The sequence below is a fragment of the Cotesia typhae genome, unplaced genomic scaffold (assembly GCF_013202065.1).
Source record: "Cotesia typhae breed Kobodo isofemale line unplaced genomic scaffold, CoteBio_Ctyphae contig_5, whole genome shotgun sequence".
NCBI lineage: Eukaryota > Metazoa > Arthropoda > Insecta > Hymenoptera > Braconidae > Cotesia > Cotesia typhae.
In genome coordinates, this window is record NW_027423757.1 from 9929857 (window position 1) to 9953205 (window position 23349).

Consider the following 23349-nt stretch of genomic DNA (forward strand, 5'->3'; position numbering starts at 1 on the left):
TGGCCCCTTACATTTATCAACCCATTGACATATTCAAGATTTAACCATGGAAAAAATTTTATACATTCCAAGACTCAATAATCCAATGCCAAAAAAAAAAAAAAAAAAAAAAAACAAACAAATTAAATTGGCAGGAATATCTGGTAATTATCGAGGAACTTCAAGGAACGAATAGTAGTTCTCTTCTACGTGGATTATAATGTTATTTGTGTGAATAGTGTAAGGGGTAAGCCAGAGTAAGAGCAAGAGCAAGAGGAAAACTAGAGAACGGGATGCCAGCAAATCCTGGAGGGGTTCGGGCGTATGCCTGACCCACATCTCTGAATCGATCGGGATGCCTAGTTTTCTCTCTTTTCCTCATTTCATATCTCTCTTTCTCGCTTTGTCTTACTCTATTTTATATACATACTCAAATATCTACCAACACAAGTGCATGTAAAATAACATGCATGAAAAATCTAGAGGGACCAAGAATTAACCGCTGACTCAGACAAATTTATGTTCATGTACACGAATAAATAAACTTTTCGTCGTAACAATCATTTTGATGATTTAAATAATATTTTTTTTTCCCAGGTAAGTAACTGTTAAATTAAATAGAAAAATTCGTATGTTCCTTTTTTTGTGAGAGAACATTTTATTAAAATATTTTTCGTTACTTCATTCCTCTAACGAATTCATGAAGCACCTAATGAGAAAAGTTTTCAATTTTCCTATTAACTACTCCAACTTCTACATACATGAAATTCATGCATGTATTTGTACCTGAAAAATTACAAATAGATTAATCATTAAATGTATATAATTTAAAATTGATAATAAAATAATTTCAATTTATTTCACAATCATAAATATGATATTTCATATTTCATTTGAATTACTTGCATAATAATATTTGTACGAGAACACTGTGGATTATTTAGCGGAATTAATGCCAGGACAATTGATACGAACAATGGCTGGTAATGAATTTATCCTCTACTTGATGGCACGTATTTAATATAAACCTGAGAATAAAAAAAAAAATATTAAAACAATATAGATGTTAAGTAATATGCAGTACTTTCGAGATGGCTCGATGAGCCGTTGGCCTTTGTTTAATCACGACTCTGGAATTCCACGATGAACCGCACCCGTGTGTATATTAACAGGCATATATGTACGACATCCACAATACCTTCAACAAATATATATACTTATATACGTTACTTGCACAGTCATCATTTTAATTGACTATCTTGCGAGGAATTACACTCTTCGTGTCAACGTTTCAAGAGTTTTACTAATTAATATATTTTTTATTATGTATTAAATAATATTTCGTTTGGATAATTTTAATTTATTAAAATATTATTATTTTATGGTATTGATTTTATAATTTAGTATCAACCGGGTGATTCATTTTTAACAAACATTTGTCATTCTCATTGAGAAATATTGATAAAAAGTGATAATAAATTTTACATAGTAGTAAAATAATTCATGAATTATCAATTAAAATCAAACTTTTTATTTATTGCATAAATAAATGTAAATTTCAGAAATTCAAATTTTTTTTTAAACAAAATAATACTGGTTAGCGGTCAGCTGTCAATCTTAAAAATTTTTTTAGCCAATTAATTACAATAAAAAAATGCTTCTAAAAATTTTCACTTATAATTTTTATTAATTTTCACATTTGTGAAACTTTTTAATTAATTTTTTTTTTACTTACAATTTTTACGGTGCATAAATTTCTTTAAAAATAAATAATCTTAAGCTCTCCAAAAGATCAAAACTATTTTTTTAGGTCCTGTTTGAATTAATGAACCTGTAAAAAAAAAAAAAAATAAATAAAATTTCATAAATTACATTTACAGTTTGATAAAATTCGAGGATGCAGTCGTAAAATAAAATTTAGTAATAATAAGAAGAAAAGGAAAAAAAAAAAAAAATAATGAAATGAAAGGTGAAACAGCTGTGAATAAATAAAAGAGAGGGAATAATTTTCTATAAAGAAGGAGCCAATATATAGAAGAAAGCGTGTGGCGAGCGAGACAAAGGTACGTATGATAACTCTTGCGTGAAAGTACGTTAGTTTTAAAAGTGTGTAAGTGCGTCAGCCAATAGTTAGTTTTAATATGAATTGTACAGTGTGTGGATGCTTGTCTATAAATGACGTCATACTCTCATTCGTGTGTAAGAGAACGTAGCGTGCGTATCGCGTGTAACGTCTTTGTGTCTTAAATTTTGTGTGTTATTTTTATTCATAGTTTTTTATTTCTGCATGAACCACCTGACTATGAACTTCAAAATCCACCTAGTTAATGAAATCTAGTTTATTTTTACAGTAATGTTTGCGTGAGATAATTGAATCAGTGAAGTTACTGTGACTGTGTACATAAACTCGAGCTTAAAAAACGTAAATAATATATACATATATATTTTTTTTCGGCAAGTCCTTGACGTGTGATACATACGGGCGTAACACAGGTAATCACGGCCGGCGGCCATTATTGTTGTCAACATGGCGGGCAAAGGAGGTCTCGCTAGTGAGGTGAGTTAATGGTTACTCAAATTTAAAGTATTTATTCATTTAATTATAATTATTTCTTCTATTAATAATGACCAAGGGCTGGATACAGATTCAACGGTTAAAAATATTATGTATGTAGGGAAGAAATAATAAATGTATGGAGAATAATGGAGTGAAGATTATTGTATGTTTACAGCGTTGGAATTTACTCATCCTGTTTGATTTGATATCTGGGCACTATGGTGTACGGTATTTTATTTATCAGTAAACATGAGGAAGTTGTGAAACCTGCCGGAGTATAAATAGTTGAGATTTAAAAATATATAAAATACTGATGATGTTGAGCAATTGTTAGATTTTGTTTTTGGATGACATGACAATCCATAACCACGCCCTGAACTAAACTTCTCAGTATTATGGTCAATAAATTTGTTGGTTTATTTCTATATTTATTGCAATATCATTATATAATTTTGACGTCAGTGAAGAAGTGAGTATAATACACAGATAAATAAATATAGGTCAAATGAAAAACAAAGATAATAGAGGAAGAAGTAGTTTGACTTGTTTGATCGATCCAACGATACACTTGCCAGTTTATTTATATCTGAAAGATCGATTTCTCATATTCTTACTAATACTCTGATAGTCCAATCTATGATACGTTTAAAACTTGTTCTTCAAGGTCTCTAAGATGTAATAAATGTAAAACCTATCTTTTCTGTGGTTAAAATATCAAATTTTATTCAAGAAATTTAGAAAAACTCACCATGTGTATATAATTTGGAGTACAGATAAATTATTTTTAAATTCTTACGGCTTTCACATCTATTAAGTGTTTTTCTATTTAATGACTAAGCTATTAAGATAAGAAAAATTTAAAAAAAAAACCGTAGTCAAAACTAATATTTATTTCATTAAGGAAATGTCAAAGTGACAGGCCACGTGGAATGATTAGCACATGGAAATCTCAGTAAAATTTTAATTTCCTATCAGTGATAACTGATAAGCTGCTCTGAGAGTTCTCAACGCCCGAAATTATTTATATCCAATCGATATTAATTGGCATTAAAAGTTCCGCTGTAATTAAATTGGATTGACTCATATTTTTAGTCATCTAATTATTTTACATGATTACTTTTTTTTTTCGTTGAGTCACATCTCGTTGAGGAAGTAGCTGACGAGCTTGTTACATATTATCTTATGAAATTAATAACAATAATAATGAAGAAAACGAGAAAGGGCCTGATGGTTCTAATGGTACGGGTCTGATAACAGAATGAGCTGTGCAGCTCACACGTAAGATGGCGGCTCTGATGTCAAATACAAAATCAGTTGTCAAAGTTGTGAAAACATTTGTGTCAGTATTAGTAAAGAGCGTATGTGCTCTATCACGATAGTGTGATATTAAAATTATCAAGTTGTACTTGCACTCATGCTATGTAATCTGTACTGTCAGATGTACTTCTGTTCTCTCAGTACGTCTCACCTTCGACGTTAATTTGAACGATACAGTTCGCGCTTATTATCACTAAATTAGCCATTATGTCGTTATTTTAACGAGTCAATGTGTGTCAGGGGGCCGACGTTACTACTTTGTCTGCATATATCACAAAAATTTTATTCGTACATCATATTTATGCCCATATATTTATATTAAAATCTTTATCTGACAATTTTAAATTTTAAACTCCATTATTTATTATTTTTTTTTAGATTAATTTTTAATACTTCAACTCCAAAAGCGTAACAAGTACAGAGAATGTATGATATTAAATGTACTTGATTTTTTCGTAAATTTTATTGGGAGACTGTTGTATTTAATGATAAACTTCCTTGAAAAATAAACGAAACAAATGGAGATGGACGAATGAAGAATCATCCCACGCGTACAAGGGGAAATGAAGAACAAGACGTTGTTGGGAAAGAAACTGCCCTAGAACTAATCGTTAAAAATCTCACCAATTTGTATTGAGATCTTACGTGGGTGTAGGATGTGATAAACTTTTTTTTTTAATTTTTTTAATTTTGTTTACTTAGCTTCTGTTATTTATCTGGGCAATTTATTTTAGTCAATAATTGGACGTAACACTAGAATTAAATTAATCAGTAAATAATTATTAGATAGCATTACTGATTAATCAGTGAAGGGATTTTTACTTTTGCGGTGAGATTTAGTAGCATGAAGCCATACAATCTCTCTTCATTTCATGGAGAAACCACAATCGATTGAAATGATACCATTAAAGCTAGTACAAGCATGCCCAAGAGACTGGTCTCTCATATTTCAGTCTTCTCTGTGTACATGTACTCAATCCCATCTCAGTACCACAGTACATCTCAGGTGATAGTTGCTGGTGTATCCCCCGCCCCCTTTTTTTTTTTTTTTTCTATAGACTTGCAATAATAAAAGTCAAGTTAAACATGTCAATATCACGAGATAAGAATTATAAATATCTTTATATAATACAATAAAACTTTTTATTAGGCAAAAGTTTGTTATACGCTTCTATACACATACAAGCAAGGTCATCATTTGATAAACTTATTTTATGTTAAAAATGCAAATTACAAGTATGCCCATTCGTGCAAACTGATACTGCTAAAACGTATCCTATTTACCAAATCCGGGTTAAGAAACCATCTGGCGCCAAAATAAATCGATTTGACACGATAAACCTACTCTTGAAATGCTATATAAGTTTATAAAGGTTGATGAAAATATTAGACAGTCTGAAATAAATGTTTGCTCGGTTTTTCTTTTTTATTCAGACCAAACAACTCATGTTTTTTGCTGAAACTTCGGTATGAAATATTTCACTATAATATTTATTACATCGGAGTTTAATATCTTATTTGTAGAAACAATAGAATAAGTATAATAACAATAACAGAGACATTGTAAATATTTATTGTACTTTTTTTGTTTTTATTTTATTTACTCGAGGTTATAATGAGATACTTTGATAATTCTCAACAGAGTTGACAAGTAAAGACTCTGGGAGTAAATACTGACGTGATTAAACCACTTATTTCATAAAATCTGGTTAAAATAAACAAAACGAATTTAATATTTTAAATTATTCTTACGCAGAGTTAAACTTGAATTTATCTTTATTAGTATTACACGAATAACCGATATAAATAAATTTGTCACAAAATAATTTATCACTTAGCCCGGAATTTAATAAAATTGTTGTTTATATTAAAAAAAAATTCAATAGTATTCATTGTGAAGATAATTTCCAAGATAAAACCGAAGAATGAAGTTCGTCTACTGGAAATGACGGGTTGATTAGTTGGAAAGGATGCAGCAGGACAATCAATCCCAGAAATGGATAGTAGTGAGCCTGCCGGGTGTACAGATAAGAGGAAAGGGTTGAGAATCTTCAGTAATCGAAAGAGCATAAAAAGTGGGAGGAAAAGCTTCCTCCGGTAGGGTATACTATAGGGGAACCAAGTCACGGCGGCTGGAGAAGGGATAAAGCCCCGCAGTGCGGCGCGATCGATAGAACCCCTTCTTTTCTCTCTCTCTCTCTACCGCGAATCTTTTTGCGATTGCCACGCTGCTACGGACAAATTGTCAAACTTTAGCGATTCAACCAATTTTATTTTTCATTTTGCTCTATTTAACAATACATATTTTTGTATATTTAACTGGACAACTTTTGGATGGAAATTTTTTTCATCAGCTCCGATAAATTTTAAAATTAACTGCCTGGTATTAATTTAATTTGCAGCGTACTCGTCAAGTGTTAACTATTTTATTGGAGTATTAATTAAAATTTAACCGAAGAAAAAAAGATCTATGTTTAAATTTCGTAGACGAAATAGCATGAGAAGCGTACTTGACCGATGAAGATAATAAAAATTACGATATTTTTATTTTCTACCCACTAAAAAATAATGAAGGGGTTGTAATGCAATAAAATGAGAATAGAAGTGATAGGATTTTATGGATGGAGATTGGACCACCAGTGGAGAGTTACGTCGAGAGGCTATTCGATAAACGAACCAAAGTGGGGAAAGGCAGAGATAAAAAAAAAAAAAAAACTAAAAAACAGGAGAAGAGAAAGAAAATTTACTGATCGATTAAAATACTGCAATTTTGTGTGATTGATTTCATTTCATTTTTCTATTACACGTTTTTTTTTTGTCATTCGGACAAAAAATCTTAATTAAAACGACAACTGTACGGAAAAGGAAGAGATTGAAATTTTTATTGTGAATTTACGCGAGTACAAATCGGTTTGATTATTCAATACAAATTAAAGCTAATAATGATAATGATAACACTTTTCTGATAGCGAGTAATTCGGACTCATTTGCACCTGGATTGTGTAAGATAAAAAGAGATAAAAAGTGTACTCGCGTGACTGGCGAAGTCTTCGCGTGACCTTGCACTTCTGCTATTAACTTCCCAGCTAAAAACTCGAGATATCAGTATGGTTTACTGTTTAAGTTTTATTTAACTGGAGCTGCTTGAATTTTTCCTTCTCTGAGTTTAATTGAATCTCGGATAAATCTTTTTTGCATGTAACCGAGTTAACATCAATAAGTAGAATGTGACCCAATCTGGTGTGCAAGCGCCGGTTTTTCATTGAATTTAATATCTTATAACATATAAATATATATACAACATGTACAACACACTATCAACTTTACAACTGGATAACTCGCCTTTACTCCTATTCACTGGTATAAGTTTATTGCTACGTACAAATTTTTTATGTGCTTGTACACTCCAGATGAATAGGTTTCATACGCCGCTATTGTACTCAACACGGAAACGCGACATCATTTTTCACTATTTATATTTATATATTTTATTATAAATACTTTGGATTATATTAAAAAGATTATTCTCGGCTACAGGGAGAAAAAATATATTAATATATAGAGAATGAGAAACAGAAGAAGGGGTAGAACCAAAAAAGCTTTATTGTGACATACATAAGTCACAATTGTGATTCTTGTTCTCACAGTTTAAGCTTTTTTGTCATCTCAGATGACACTTAGACTCTGGATTTGAGAGGAAAGAAGTTAAATTTCCGTATGAGTCATGCCCAAAGTACTTCTCTTCTCAGTTGTTATAGTTATATTACTATACGGCATTGTCGAGATCACGTCGTGACGGATAGGAGTTGCGGAGAGCCGTGTGCTTACGTAGATTGACCGTAATGTGCTTCTTCCTCCGACGCACATACAGTCACGGTCACCACGCGTTCGCATTCTCAAAACACATTCAGTATAAACTCATCGTTGTTGTATGTAAATTAGTCTAAGTCGTCTAGTAATTTTTCTATAGACATTATTCATTTTGCATTTATTCTTCTTCCAATACACAATTAATATTTAACATTTAAAATAATAATAATAATAATAATTATTATTATTATTATTATTATTAAGAATTTTTGGAAGTTTTTTTTATTGAAATTTCACGAGTTTTTTTTTAATCAGTTTAATTTATAATTTTAACCCTAGGGATAAAAAAAAAATAAAATAAATTATAAGATGGAAAATTTCTATTATGTTGATAATAAAAGGGAAGAATTGGGCTTTTGTGGATCCAGTTAAATCCAGAGCAAAAAGATATAACTACAGCGAGACATGTTAGGGTCGGTCTTTACGACAAGTGGAAATGGACCAGCACAATCCGGCCAAGTCCAGACATTTCTTATTACAAACCAGCACTCTGTTTGCTAAGAATCATCGATTTTTCACTAGACTACCATACGCTCCAGCACTCTCAGCGTGTAGTGTGCTTTTATCCAATACAGATAAATAAATAAGAATAAAAATTGATGTGAGCGAGAGAGGAAAAAGTAAATGTTCAGTGTCCTGTTCTCAAAACGCATCGCTATCTCTATTTGTGTCTATACAATAATCATAATGATAACAATAATAAATAAATAAATAAATATATATATATATATATATATATATATATATATATATATATATATATATATATATATATATATATATATAATATCTTTAAAGCCCAAAGTAAAAGATATATAGAAGACAACAGAAACTAGTACACCGAGACTGCGGGACGCCCGTGTTTTTCCGGATCAATCTGGTACTTAAGTCATGAATGAACGCACAAAACCGGATGAAACTAGTGAGATGAGGGTGTGTGAATTATACTCGAATGTCTATGAGAGGTCTTAGCAATATATCTTTCGGAATATACACATGTATAGACGTGTACTCTTATCATTGTTATTTCATTCATGGTCGAGCGACGTTTACCCACTGTTTTTTATTTTATAATTATTATTATTTTTTTACTTTTAATTTCACGTATTTCTCATAATTAAGTACAAAGTATTTATTATGCCGCGCTGCTCCAATATCAATGCATTTGTCCACCAGAGTTTTATTTCATTTAACGTTTTATTTAGGTTAAGCGTTAATACGTAATTAGGAAAATTAAAGTGGGGAATTTTTAAATCTCCGCCAAACTACGTCATTCTCTAATTCTATATACCTATAAATATACATGTATGACTTTATTATTTTTAACTCTATGCACGCTGATCAAAATAGATTTTTATCCAGTCGTACATCGAATATATTTTGGCTTACATTAATTTTACGAACATCAGTCTGGGCAATTATTATTATCCTGTCTCTGTTGGCATTCTTACAATTTTTTTTTTTTTTTTTTACATTCATTATTTATTATAATTTATATTTTATAATTATCATTGACATTCTTTATCGGATTAATATTTAGTAAAATCCAGTTTTTTATTTCAACACTTTTACAGTCATTATTCATTGTATATTATCTATAATACTTTTACCCGTAAAGAAATAAACTTGGAAAGTTTTAAATTAATAAACAAAATAAAATAACTCGAAAATTTTACTTCAATAAATTAAAAGGACACTTCAAGAATTATAAAATTTTTGAATAATTTTCAAACATAAAAATTGAAGAAATATTAAAAAAAAAAATAATTTTTAAATGCAAAAATTCTTTTGAATAGAAGAAAAAAAATTTTTTTTTGTTATCACAAAATTTGGTGAATTCTACACCAACAATAAATACAAAAGATAACGACGTCCTACATCTCACTTAAAATCAACCGCGTACGTACGATAAATCTTCTAAACAGCGATAAATATAACTACTAGATATATTTATCATGTAAAGATTAACTTTTAACAGATATTAAATACAGTAAAAAAACATAAATATTAATAAAAGTTAATATTAATAGATCCGGAGATAAAATAAATGACGAGTGGAAGAAATGTCTGAAGAATATACATAATATCTGGTGGAAGATTAGAATAGAAGTAAAAATGACATTGAAAATCAAGACCTTCCAACTGCACTTTATTTAATAGTCATAAACGTCAAGTAGATTCGCGTGGACGAATCTCTATGCAGGCTGGCATTTTATAGATATATATGGACATTGACGTAGATATAAGTATGTGCAGCGGGTATATTTGCTATGCACGTGCATATACGTGTAGGTCGGCGGTGAGGGACAAACATCAGAGAACACAGGAGAAGTATATTGTACAGTGTGCGATGCACAGAGACAGATAGTTGAGAGCACTGCTGGAGGACTTGTAAAACGATGTGCCGTACTTCGTGCATAGTAATAGACAACGCGTTATTATGTACACACTGATTTTTGATACTATATACCTATGTCTATCAATATCTCTATCTATATATAATAATAACTATATATTATGATGAGCCCAAGTATGTGAGCAGTGCAAAAGAGCTTGAAGCTTGTATATTGCATATTGGGCGAGTTCGAACGATGCGCGCGATGGAGATTGGTGCAAGGCCGTCATACCGGCACCATTGCGTAATACTTGAACCAGCGTACATCGTACTATCAAATTATTCCTGCTACACTTATAACTCCAATGTCCATAGCTTTACTTATTATTGTACTTGGGCTTAAACTCGACAATTTACAGATACAACTTTATAGCCAAGACCGTCAAATTATCTATTTAACTAATGAGTAATGAGATACTCATATTTCATCGTGCATATATCAACTTTCAGGAACTTTTAGTTATTTTATGTCTTCTTATATTATTTTTATTATTTTTGAAATTCGTAATTTTACTTTTTTTACGGATTGAGTTGTTATAGTTTTTAGGTAGATTTCGTAAAAATCTATTTATTGCATTGGCCCTTGTGTCGGAATTTACACAGGATTTTGTCTAACTCCATTTTAAAAAATCTTTCATTTTTACGAAAAAACAATTAGTTCAAAATTTATTATCACTTTAAAAAATAATTTCATTATTTTAATTTCTAATAGAGGTATAGTATTTTGGTTTGGATCATTCAAGTAATTTATAATTGGACTATTGCACTAAAATGTTAAAAAATTACTCTCTAAAAAATAAAGAGTTAGAGCAATTGCTAATTAGACCGTCGATATATAATATAACTTGGCTTGTGGACACGATAGCGTCTACAATTCTCAACGGATTTAGATGAAACTTGGTACACATATTCTTTGGGTAATTACCTTAAACAAATTTGAAGATGAGTAAAATCGATCAATTATTTTAGAGATAGCGGCCATTTAAAAGTTTCAAAATACTGAAAATCACGTTTTCGGTGACGTTATTGATGCATAACTTTTGATTAAAAAGAGATAGCTAATTTTTTAAAATTCATGTAATAGCTCATAAAATTACCTTTAATTAAAAGAAAAAATTATTTATTAAAATTTTTAGTTTATTCTTTAGAGAATTTTAATTTAAACTCAAAATTATCAATTTTGTTACTCTGAACTCAAAATAGATGTTTACAAATATTATATTTAAAATTCTTGAGTATTTTTATTTTTAGAACTAATTAAATTAAAATACAAAAGGATAAAATTACATTCATTAGGACCGACTGAAATTTTATTTTACTTGATTATTAATTTTGAAATGTTTAAATTAATTGAGTCTCGGAATAAATTGAATCACGGATTAATCAACTGGCCTTCATTAGTTAAATTTCAAAGTAATTTTCCTTTTTTTTTTTTTTTTTTTTTTTCTTATTGAAAAATTAAAAGATATTTTTTATAAATTAAAAATTAATATTTTTTACGTAGTATTAATTTAAAAAAAAAATGTTCATAAATTATCTATTTTGTAGCATAAAATTAACAATAAGCCGAAATGATGAAAATGAAAAAAAAAAAAAAAAAAAATGATCCTACATTTTCTTCAAGGATAGGTCTACAAGTCCAGAGTGCTAATGAGAGATAAATCTTGTGCGAATTGGTTCACATTAACGTTTATTAATGATCTGTAGGGATGAAAGAGCCGTATAAAAAACTAACCGTCAATTTTTTTATTTTATTTCCGAGATATCCACAATTTAGATAAAAAAAAATAAGATAAAATACCTTCACCTCGTTAGATTGAAATTAAATTCGATAATTAATCTTGAAATAAAAAATTATAAAATGAAATAACTCGGAGCAATTGTACTCATTTACATTTATCTTTATTTCAATGAGCCCTTATCTCAGTCTCGGGGAAATAATCTAAAGACTTTCGACAGCGGACCCTAGACGGTATTTATAAAATACTTCCGGTGTTTTTCTCTTACATAGAGCAGATATAGAGGAAAATATGCTTCCACCGGGCGGCTGATCACTCGTAGATTAGATCAATGTCGTAAAAAACCCTAAGGCTCCCAAATGATTATATCTGACCGACATTTAACTCCTTTGTTTCCCCATTCTTTATAACCATTCCACTTTTTTTATTTTCATCAATTGAAATCAAGTGTATAAAAGCATTCTTTCCCTTCAATCAATAACTCTATTGTTGTGACTAAAATATTTTAAATGCTCCCGACAATAAATAATTGCTCGTGCTTTTTACTATTATTACACCGCTCTGTTCTTTTGTTTCCTGCAAACCACACTTTGCACAAAAAAAAAAACATGTTTGAATTACAGAAACAAAACGCCATGCATGTTTAATATTTTATAAACATTCCGTTATTATATTTACCTACCAATTTCCCATAAAAAACATCTATATACATTTTTAATTTAAATGTTTCATGTCGTTGTTACATTCTAATCTCACTCTAAATTCAAAGTTACAGCTTTCATGTCTGAAACTAATTTTATTCATTGTATGCAATTCCAAGTTGGAATCATGAACTTTCATTTCTTCCATTTAGACTTACTATTCCAACAATATCATTACTGTTTCATTAATCTAAAAATTTCTTCTCTGAAATAAGTAATTAAAATATTTTTCCGAGATTATTACAATAAATCAATTGAATTTATTTTAATATATTGTTATTCCTATTATAAAATTTTTCATTCGAGATTATAAACCATCTGCTAATGGAATAGAATTATTTTATTGAACTTTTGATTTTCAATTTATGCCGTTAGTTAAATTTCCCCAACTATTTACTGCCGTACAGTGTAATTAAACTGTAACACTCTGAATAAATGGCTCTATCAAAAAAAATTATTAATAAAACTTTTACCAATAAAAAGATTTTATTTTATCGGCTATTAGCTTGTCAGTAATTATAATAACATGTTAATTAATATTTTTAAAATAAATATTATCACTTTGAAGATAAAAATTAGGAAATAATTAAAAACAAGATGTTTGATTAAATTTTTTTAATCTTGATGTTTGATCCCAAACTTAAATTCTTTTATTTTTTTTGTTAGTCTTCAAATTCTTCATAAATTCAATTTTTATCTTCATTTATAATATTATATAAATTCAATATTATCTTTCCTTAAAATATTTTTATGTAAAACACTTTAAATGTATGTAGTTTAAACTTCACAATAATGTAAAAAATTCTTATGGATATTTTTTCTTTTCTATTTGGCATTGGACGACATAATCGTTAATAAACTAAACATTATCACTTTTAAGATAAAAATTATAAAATAAATTAATGACGAGAAAAAAAAAATTCCGTTTAAGTGCAAAGGGACTATTTTTCGTAAAATTAAAGTCTAATTTGATTTTTAGGGGAGTTGGATAAGCCAAATTGTCAGTAGCTCAGTAGTACAGATAGGGTCTCAATGCAGTAGCTCTCAATCATCACCTATGAAGTAAAGTGGTGTCTCTTCGGTTTAGTTCTGGTTCTCTTTTCTTCTGTTCTACTCGATTCGTATTCCAGTCGGCTCGACCCGACCCGACTACACACGAGAAGAGCTTGCGCGACACCAGCGCCTTGTCTCACCGTCAGGAAGAAATAATAGGGGAAGAAATAACGATGCTTCCCCTTACTCAGTTCTCGGCGTTATTTTTCCGTGGACAATTTCAAGCTTACTTCTATCTATTCTACATTCTACACACTATTATACTTTCAGCTGATAGTTGTGCGTATAAAGTTTTATAAATACACATTATGTATACGATATCTATATAAATGTATATAGATATAGATATAGATAGAATCTAAGCGGAGTTTGGTTCTATTCCCTGTCAACCGGCTGAAAATCGTATCGGGGGTGCGGTGTACCAGCGGAATAAAGGGACAGTAGCGCGCGCATCAACAATTGCTGACGGTCGTAGTCGGTACGGGTAAAACCGTGATTACCAAGTGGTGGGGGAATAAGTTGAGACGGGTCGATGATGCCGGTACGGTTCGATGAGGCCGTTGCGTTAAACCGTCAGTCAGTCTCTGGTCCACCCGAAGCCGCGACGTTAAACGCTTCTATTCACATCGAAACTATCGCCGCACGCCGCAGCCATGGGTGACAAGGTTTGTGACCACTGAACGTTTCGTTTTTGAGAAAGAGAGAAAGAAAGAGCGTTAATATTAAAAAAAAAAAAAATTTATTTAAAAAAATAAACCGAAAGTTTTATCGAAATCCGGGAAGAAATAGTCTTTACTTTCTTCCTCACCAGGAAGAAATAAGTTCGATCTTTCTTCTTTAGTCACTACTTTTAACGTTTTCATTTTTAGCGTGAGAGTGAAGACAAGAGTGCTTTAGAGTAGTAATAAAATAATAACTTGAAGGAAATAATTCGAGTTGAATTTTTTTTTTTTTTTTTTTTTTTTTTTTTTTGGAGCAATAAGGGTGTTTTTTTTGTTATCTAACCAGTTCTATCTCTTCATCTCGGTTTTTGTCAGTGCAAAGGTGTGAATTAATTGAATCGGTAGAGTTTTAAAACGTCTAGAGAATGTAAAATTAAAAATCTAAATAAAAAAAAGGAAGAAATTTAGCTAAATAAGGAAGTCGGAAAGAGACGAAGAGAAAGAACGGGTCAGCAAAGGAAGGGTGGGTTGGCGGGGGTGGTGGGGCACCTCGGGCGAGAGGGAGTGGACGGTGTCTGTGGAACCGCCGCTAAAGAGGAGCTTCGATCGAGGGTTGAAACGAGAGGGTGGGAGCAAGAGAGAAAAACGCGAAACCAGTAGAAAAAGCTCTTGTATCTACGTCGGTCATTATATTATTTTTTATATATTTATATTATATAACATATTACAAGATATCTACTTGGTTGTATTCTTCTCACACTTGCTCGTGCTCTTTCGTATTTCTTCACGAAAAAAATGAAAAATTGAAAAAAAAAAAAATTTCTAAAACCCTACCGGGGATTACATTGTATAACTTATAGAGTGTTTCACAGTGATCTACGTACAATACGTCAGTGCTCGATCCGTACGGCGACTTCCGGTTGTCTGTGCAAGAAGAGAGCTAACGAGTAGCGAGATTTTATGAGCGAGAGAGTAAGAGTGTGAAGAAACGGGCGTGAGTGACTAACTAGAATTAATTTAACAAATATTGTTTGTAATAAATAATTAATTATTAACATTTACTACTGATTAAAAAGTATTGAAGTTGGGTGCTACCAAACGGTTGACCAAACGACGAGTAGCTTCACTTAATAATTAATCTAGTTAGACTTAACAAAAGAAGAAGACCCTTTGTTACTCAACTTCTTGACTGTTGTTGACTCGTCGTTAATTACAAAATGGTAATCAAAAAATCTCTGACACAAAATAAATTTTTTTCATTTATTTAATCGTACTCGAGTACATTTTTCATATAATAGTTATTATTATTATTAAGTTAAAAGTTTTAGAGTATATGTTTTTATTTTATTATAAAATTTAATTAGTTTATCACGAACGCTTGTAGATGTTATCGCACTCGGTTCATTGACTAATTAATTAGTTAACGTTTACAAAACTTTTAACTTATAACAGTTAATAATGATGCTTGTTTAGAGTCTAGAAACTAGAATAGTTGCTCAAACTATTGTTAGGAAAATGAATTAACAGATAAATGTTTTAGTTTTTTTTTAATAGAATTACATTGTTAATATTTAATAAAACAATTTAAATTCGAGTGGTAACAAGTGCAATGTAATTACTGCAGTGCGGCAAAAAGTGCCGTGGGATAATATTCTGTTACGTCATTTTCCAGTAGATCAATTTATAGATTGATATACTAATTTTTTATTAGCTATTTTTGCGCTGATTAGACTATTATTAGTACAAAATGTTTTGAAGTAGGTCAGTTGTAGAAAAATACGATTAATCGATTATTTTTAAGCTGAACAAATAAAACAATACTAGAAAAAATTTTTCCAGACAGTTTTATCTGTGTAACAAATACATTAATATAAAATACAGAGTACAGAATACAGAATATAGAGGTATATATTTAATCATGGCCTTTATTCGTTGGTCAGCTGGTATCGAAAATTTCTCCTAGGTCTGGACGAAAACGAGCACCTTTCTGCGCAAGACAAGTGCAACCTCGTGCAGAAAATCAGGGATCTCATCTTTTAACGCAATTTCTTCATAATTAATCCTTTTGATACTTCTCAATTCGAATTTTCGATCAAATTTTCACGTAAAAAAAAAACATTTTCATTTTTACGAGGACCTTTGAATCAGCAGTCTCGAGTGCCTTGATATCTATCTTGTAATGCAATCGCTGACAGTGTAATTTATTGATCTTAAGTGAAAAAATGTCTTCTTTTTGTTAATCTCAATCTGATGAATTTAGCCGGGAGATTGTGAGGAAGAAGAGAGAGAGAAAATGCAGATGCATATTAGAGTAGTCTCATCAATCGCTATATTCCTATCCGGCTAGCCATGCGTTCCGTGACGTTGCGTCAAGGCCGGACACGTCAATTGATAAGGTCGTTCCTTTTAAAGTCCCTTTACTTGGTTGGTATCCGACGTTTTCCATTCATTGAAATCTCACCACGCCTCTAAAAGTTAGCTTCCGCCTCAATATTCATCTCAATTCTCTTTCCTTGGTTCATTTATTCGACAAAATATTATAATTCGCTAATTTCATTTTTATTGCCGTCGTAAACTGATGTTGACATCCACTTTTATCACCCGTGACGTCTTTATTGCTCCAGTAAAAATTCTCATTACTTATTCTGTACTTCACTTTTTTTTTTTTTTTTTTTTTTTTTTTTTTTTTTTTATAAAATTTATCATTTTTTTAATCTTTCTTTAAAGTATTTACCCGGTTATATTTTTTCCTTTTTAATCTCTGTTATTAAATTTAAAAAGTTAGGAAATATAAAAAAGTACATAAAAAAAACTACAACTCGACGTCTATTAATACCAAACCCGAGGAAAGATATTTTATTATAACCGAGGGGTTAGTAACAGTACAGGGAAGACAGGTATAAAGGGTCGCAGACTAGATGGCGCCCGGAGCAAGTCCGCCTTCTGGGCGTCTATTGATCGTAACCTATTTATAATTCATCTTTGCATTTTGATTTCTTCAAATATCACGTGTTTTTATCGACATATTACCGTTAAATCTCTCTGAAACGTGATTCATATTCTTCTTATAAAAAATTTATCCACCTTAGTTCTTCTTTTAAGCCTTAAAAAAACCCTAACCAATATTTTTGGCACGCAACTTCTGGAAAAGTACTGTCAGTAAGGCCCTCTATTGCTTCAGGAAGAATATTTAATTGCTAAAACCTACTAGCAATTGCATAATTGCAGATACGAACACACACAATTTACTTTAATGTGCTCGGCATATCACATAATAACTCAGTTAATCGATTCGCGTTATCTAAAGTAATTACATATATAGGTACATATATTACCCACACACTTACAAGTAAAGTTTCTTCTTTTACCTCAAAGAAGCTATATACTCATCCATTGACGGAATAAAATAAATAATTAATATCACGCTTATAAAAATAACCACTAAAGTACAATTGAGGTAAATCTTTTACAGCTTTAATTATTACTTTCAAAGACTTCTGCTTAGGCATTTGTAGGTCTTCGATTGAGACGACACTTTTGTGTCACCTAATCCCGTGTGTTAACACCGGTCATTGGCCCACAGGATTTTTTCGATTCACCAACCGACATAAGTCGGATTGAATCGAACTGAACGAACCACATACTACAAAATTAATTATTTTATTGTGTCTCACACTATTATTATTATTATTATTACCCGGATAATAAACACCTTCAAGTGTTTGTTGGTAGATTTTTTCGAACCAGTTAAATCCGGATAGTTCGCCCACAACCGAGCTTCCGGGAGATTGTAGTGCAATTGACAGGAAATAGCATTTAATAACGATAATTTATATGTTACGTTTTTTCTTCCGAACAATAATTGTTAAACAACAATTAGAAATAAAATACATTTGACTCTACTGTAAACTGATTCATATGCGCTATGATTATCATCTGGAATTAAAATACATGTCTCATTGATATGCATCGAACAGTTGATCCGGTTACGTGATATTCTCATATCACCCACCATTTTTTACTCACCACTATCCGTGTTACTTCAAGAATACATTATGTATCAACTTTTTCATTTATTTTATTATTCCAATATTCGCGCTAGTGTCAACAGCGTTGATTAAACTTTTTAACCATAGCTAACTAAACAATGCAATTGTTATACGTTTTTCCAAATTTCATCAAAAAAATCAAATATTGACCGTTCTAAATATTTATTCCAGCGCTAAAAAAATTTTTTTTATCCTAAAATTGAAAGAAGAAATGATTTTTTTGATCAAAAGTTCTTGAAGAAATGCTCTGGGTTATCATTATCATAAAAACAATCTATGTTTGCTAATGAAGTTAATCTTTACGTAACTAAGTTGTTAAAATCCTTGAGAAGCTTATCATCTGCGGAAAGAAAACTTAATAAAAATAAATTTAAAACTCAAGCAGTTTCTGGCGAAGAAAAACTAGTATCAAATCATAAAATCATTTTTATTACGTATTAAGATTAATGTTAATTAAAAAATTGACTCGCGAGCCACAATGTCAGTATTCCAATGCCGGCTTTGAATGTTTTAGTGTCTAGTATATTCATGAGCATGTTATACTGTTTGGCATTAAACGACCAATCTCCCTCTTGACCCAATTCGTAAAACGTCCTGATAGACGTTTATATGCTCATGTGTGTACACAACGCCGTAGATGAGCCTGCTGGTGTGTCTCAACGGCTTTGGTACACACACAGATCTCTACAGAGCTTCCTTATGTTGCTAATACGTGTTACATATCCACCATTACTACTACTACTGTCCACGTTACCATTACATTACATTTCATTGCTCTGGACATTAAACATTGGCCATTATACATTCGCCCGGTATTCCAATAGGCCGAAGCAGAAGCCAGGGTACCCCCGAGAGATCGCTATAATACTCTCAACCGAGAAACGGTATATAATATAATGACGCGTGACGCATGTGACGAGTGGTCTACACTACACGTCACACGATGTAGATAAAACAGTCTATAGTATCTTCAATCAATTTATCAATGTCATCAAATAACAAAAAGTACTTATGTATCCACTTCACTAAAATAATTATCAATCACTCGCTAATTTAATATTCAATATTTTCTAATTTTTTTTCTTCTTCTTCTTCTTCTTCTTCTTCTTCTTCTTTTTCTTTTTTAAAGGTCTCTAGAGTTCTTTTTTAAAATCTAATTTGTAATTAATAAAAAATATAAATATATATTTTTTTTAAATTACCAAGAGGGGGTGACCTTTTGCGTGCAACGAGGTAATAAACGGTAGTTGCTTTCCGCCTTGGTACAATACTTCCGTCAATCGATTTAACTGTATTATCTAGACGGTTAATTGCATTTTATCCTTCAGTAGATGTTTACAAACTAAAAAGCTTATCATTGAATAAATTCAATCCGTTTTATTAAATAAAAATAATCGTACGGTAAATTGACTATTTTTATTAATCTCGTAATAAATACTATTAAAATAACTGGGAAGATATATTACGTAATACTGTTGTTCATACAATAATTACGCTAATCATTAAACATAGGTAGGTAATATTTAGAAGTTGATAAAGCTGGCGTATAAGGGTCACAAAACGAGAACAACGTCCGCAAATGGGACTATACCAGCCAGGCCTTTGTACATAATGTTCTTGATGTAAACGGTGTACATACTACATATTACTTATATCATACAGTGTGATATATATATATATATATATATATATATATATATATATATATATATATATATATATATATATATATATATATATATATTTATGTGTCTATGTATACAACGGGGGAAATGTGGCGCCATAGGGTTAGAGATGCGACGACAGTCTGGCGTTAGGGGTGATAAAAAAAATAACAAGAATAAAGAAGGTACAGTAAGCGTATCACATGACAACCACCGGGGCATACAGCGCCTCCAACGGTACTTGCTCGTCCAACTTTGCTGGCCTGGTTGAGTATTGATCCGTGAATGTGCCCAAGAACCGCGGGGGCGCTTGCTTGGGTCAGGGGTGTCGCATTCATTGCACATGCGTCGGTTCAACATCGACCCAACTACACACCGTGTGTCTATTCAAAATTCTTTTGTTCTATTTTTGATTCTCTTATTCGGGCTTATGTCATTTTATTAATCTAAAATAAAAACAGTCATTGTCATTATGTTGTCACTTGTTATAATGATAATCATGAGGGTGGATATTATATTATCAAGAGGAGAGGCAATATGGTGACCGTTCACGTTGTTACGGAGCTCCAATCAGAATTTTAGACTAATGAAAATTTAATTTTCAGGGTAATTTTTATTTACCGTAGGGTCGGCTTTAATGGAAATTACTGGGGATTTTATTTTTTTTTAATTAGATAATTTTGTTGGGAAAAAATTAATTTGATTTTAAAAATTTTAGAGTAAAAAAATTATTTTGAAGTTTGTTTATTTTTAAACAAGTAGAAAATTTTTCAATAAATTTTTTGCATGATTAAAGACAAAAAAATTTTTTTACAATAATTTTTTAAATTTAGAAATTTTTCTATCTGATTTATTTAAAAATTTAAAAGAATTTCTATTTTTAATCGAGCAAAAAATTTTTCAGTAACTTTTTGCTTGATTAAATACACAGAAAATTATTGAAATAAATTTTTTACTTAAAAATTTTTTCTTCCAAATCAAAATAATTTTCTCGACAGTTTAAAAAAGTCTTATAAAAATTTATAACTACTTTATTTCCTTGGATAAAAATTGTATCAAAAAACCCCGAGATTTCTTAACAACCCTAAAAGACATAAATTTATAAATTTAAGCAAATTGATATCACATAAATAACCATGCGCATTACAGTCATTGATCTAACCTCGCATTCGAATTATTAACCACTCTTTTATGACAATATATAATAACTCTAATTCTTCCCACACAATAGCTCGTGGTGATGAGTCATTAAATGTTTTATTACACGTGACATATATACCGCCCGATATAATGCGAGAATCTCCAGAAAATTGTTTCCGTATGACTAATAGAGTATTGCAACTACTTGAGAGACGGGCTTTACGTCTGACTTAAATTGACCATAACCACTTGGCTGAAATTTGGCTTTAAATTAATTAAATCCTAGTCTGCCGGGATTGAAAAATTACGTAATAATTTCTTCAAAATTCCCTATTAAAAAATAACACCGTGGATTGACAATAAAATTAAAAAACTCATATTGAGCATATGAGCATTCATGAGATATTATCTGACACGTCGACGCCTTTTAAAACCGTCTAATGTAACTAAACGGAAGTACCTGGTTATCCAATGGTACACAAGGCCGCACTTGAAACTATAAAACACTATTTTAGGAGCGGCGATGGTCAAGCGCATCACTTTTTATTCCTTTTAATCACATAATCATTCATTATGTATCAAGAGTGGTCATTGATCATTAATCCACCAGTTTATTTGTTTACTCATTCATTCAGCCCTGGTCAAATTTATTTTTATTTAAAAAAAAACCTTTTATTTATTTATTTTTTAAGTTATTCATACCATCACTCATTTCTTAAACTTTATTTTTTACAGCATGGCCGTACAGATTCATATAGAGTCGCCACGTTACCGAACGTTCGCGACGACAACAAAACTGCTGATGGAATGTACAAGGTACACACACACAGAATACACACATGGAAAAAAAAAAAAAAAAAAAACAATTCTATTGAATTGAATGGAATAAAAAGTATAATAATAAAATAACAAGTCGGTTTTGCGACACTAAATCAATACTCTTCTCATAACTGGCGAAAGAGGAAACCATTTCTAAAATTATTCTATATTTTATTTACAACTTTACTTCTACTCTATAAAAAAAAAAAACTCACTTTATGACATTTCAAAATAATGGAAATACGTCAATTAATATGGGTTGCTTTAAATAACACTATAAAAACTTTTCTCTCAAACTAAACTCCAAGCTTTACTTCTGATGACCTCCAACCTTTAACCGGCTCTATTTGATCCTCTAATGAGATTCATATCTGAATTTATTTATGAAGAAACTGAATTTTTTTTATTAATTTTTTTGAAATCCTTGAAGCTGTCTGCAAATTACTTTACTTTTTATCCTTTGAGCTTTCTCAGGTGGTATTTAATAACGATGTAAATAACGTAAGGGATGAATAAACCAGCATACTCTGTCTGCCCTTTCTGCAGATAAACTTACGCTCGACCTATCATGCTCGATGAGATATAGCGTATAATACTAACAAACACCTTTGCTTAAAATACAACTTACTTGCTCGCTCACTCACTCACTTATTTTATTATATACTTATACACACTTACTATTATTTCTCAGGGGTTTTTCTTCTATTATCCTCTTGATAATCCGCTTCGTTCTTTCGCATCTTCCAGCTATTGTTGAGTTTTTATATATTATCGTTGGATAGTTCTTCCACACTTAACACTCTGATAACTTGGTAATTTTATAAATAACAATATATCTTAAGCGAATAAAATAATAAAAATTAATTTTTCGTGAGCTTTAAAACTAATTCTTCTTTTTCTAACTAACATAAAATATATTCTTCTTCTGCAAATTAATTCTTGAGCTTTTAATTAAAATTACAGAGTAATACTTCCCTTGATTGGTATGCATGATTAAATATATACTTAACACTAACAATAATTCTTTTAAAAAACAAAATTACTGCCCGTAAAAATATTTTTGCTAAAGAACGGGCTTTTATAATATTTTAAAATATTAAAATAACAAACTAAAAAACGTTGAGCTGATCGTGAGATCTGGAAGAAGACTGAGGGTGTAGCGAAGATATATCCAGTATTGAATAAACATACTGTAGACTTTTTAATTAAAAGGTTAATAAGGATAACGACTTATTAATTTGTGTCGCGCTAACTGCAAGCATGCTGGTTATTGATGGTGATGGCAGTGGCTCGGCCTCAGTCTCCAGAGAAAGCAGCCAATTTATATTAATTATTAAGAGGAATTTTTTACTACTGACATCTCTTAATTAATGCTTGTCGCTCATTTTATTATTTCTATTTTTA

At 30.6% G+C, this 23349-nt stretch overlaps 1 protein-coding gene and 1 long non-coding RNA gene across 11 annotated transcripts in view; one reads left to right on the forward strand and one right to left on the reverse strand.

The window, feature by feature from the left end:
• Window positions 1-626: 626 nt before the first annotated feature.
• On the reverse strand, window positions 627-23068 carry LOC141531512 (uncharacterized). 5 transcript variants are annotated; one of them, XR_012479936.1, is made up of 5 exons: window positions 22624-23068; window positions 1715-1810; window positions 1064-1177; window positions 886-1007; window positions 627-765 (listed from the first exon to the last, which is right to left on the reverse strand). It is a non-coding gene; the product is annotated as an uncharacterized LOC141531512 (long non-coding RNA). The 5 variants fall into 5 exon arrangements; XR_012479935.1 differs by having other exon boundaries at window positions 886-1177; XR_012479937.1 differs by having other exon boundaries at window positions 882-1177.
• Atpalpha (sodium/potassium-transporting ATPase subunit alpha) overlaps window positions 2180-23349 on the forward strand; it is a 36562-nt gene continuing 15392 nt past the window's right edge. For 2 of the 6 annotated variants that reach the window (XM_074249346.1, XM_074249347.1), the window contains exons 1-2: window positions 2180-2536; window positions 21862-21942. In XM_074249346.1, the coding sequence (XP_074105447.1) occupies window positions 2507-2536; window positions 21862-21942 (111 nt within the window). In that variant the 5' untranslated portion in view covers window positions 2180-2506. Of the gene's footprint in view, window positions 2537-14128; window positions 14277-15188; window positions 15494-21861; window positions 21943-23349 lie in introns of those variants that run through there. The other 4 variants (XM_074249348.1, XM_074249349.1, XM_074249351.1 and 1 more) reach the window with 4 other exon arrangements.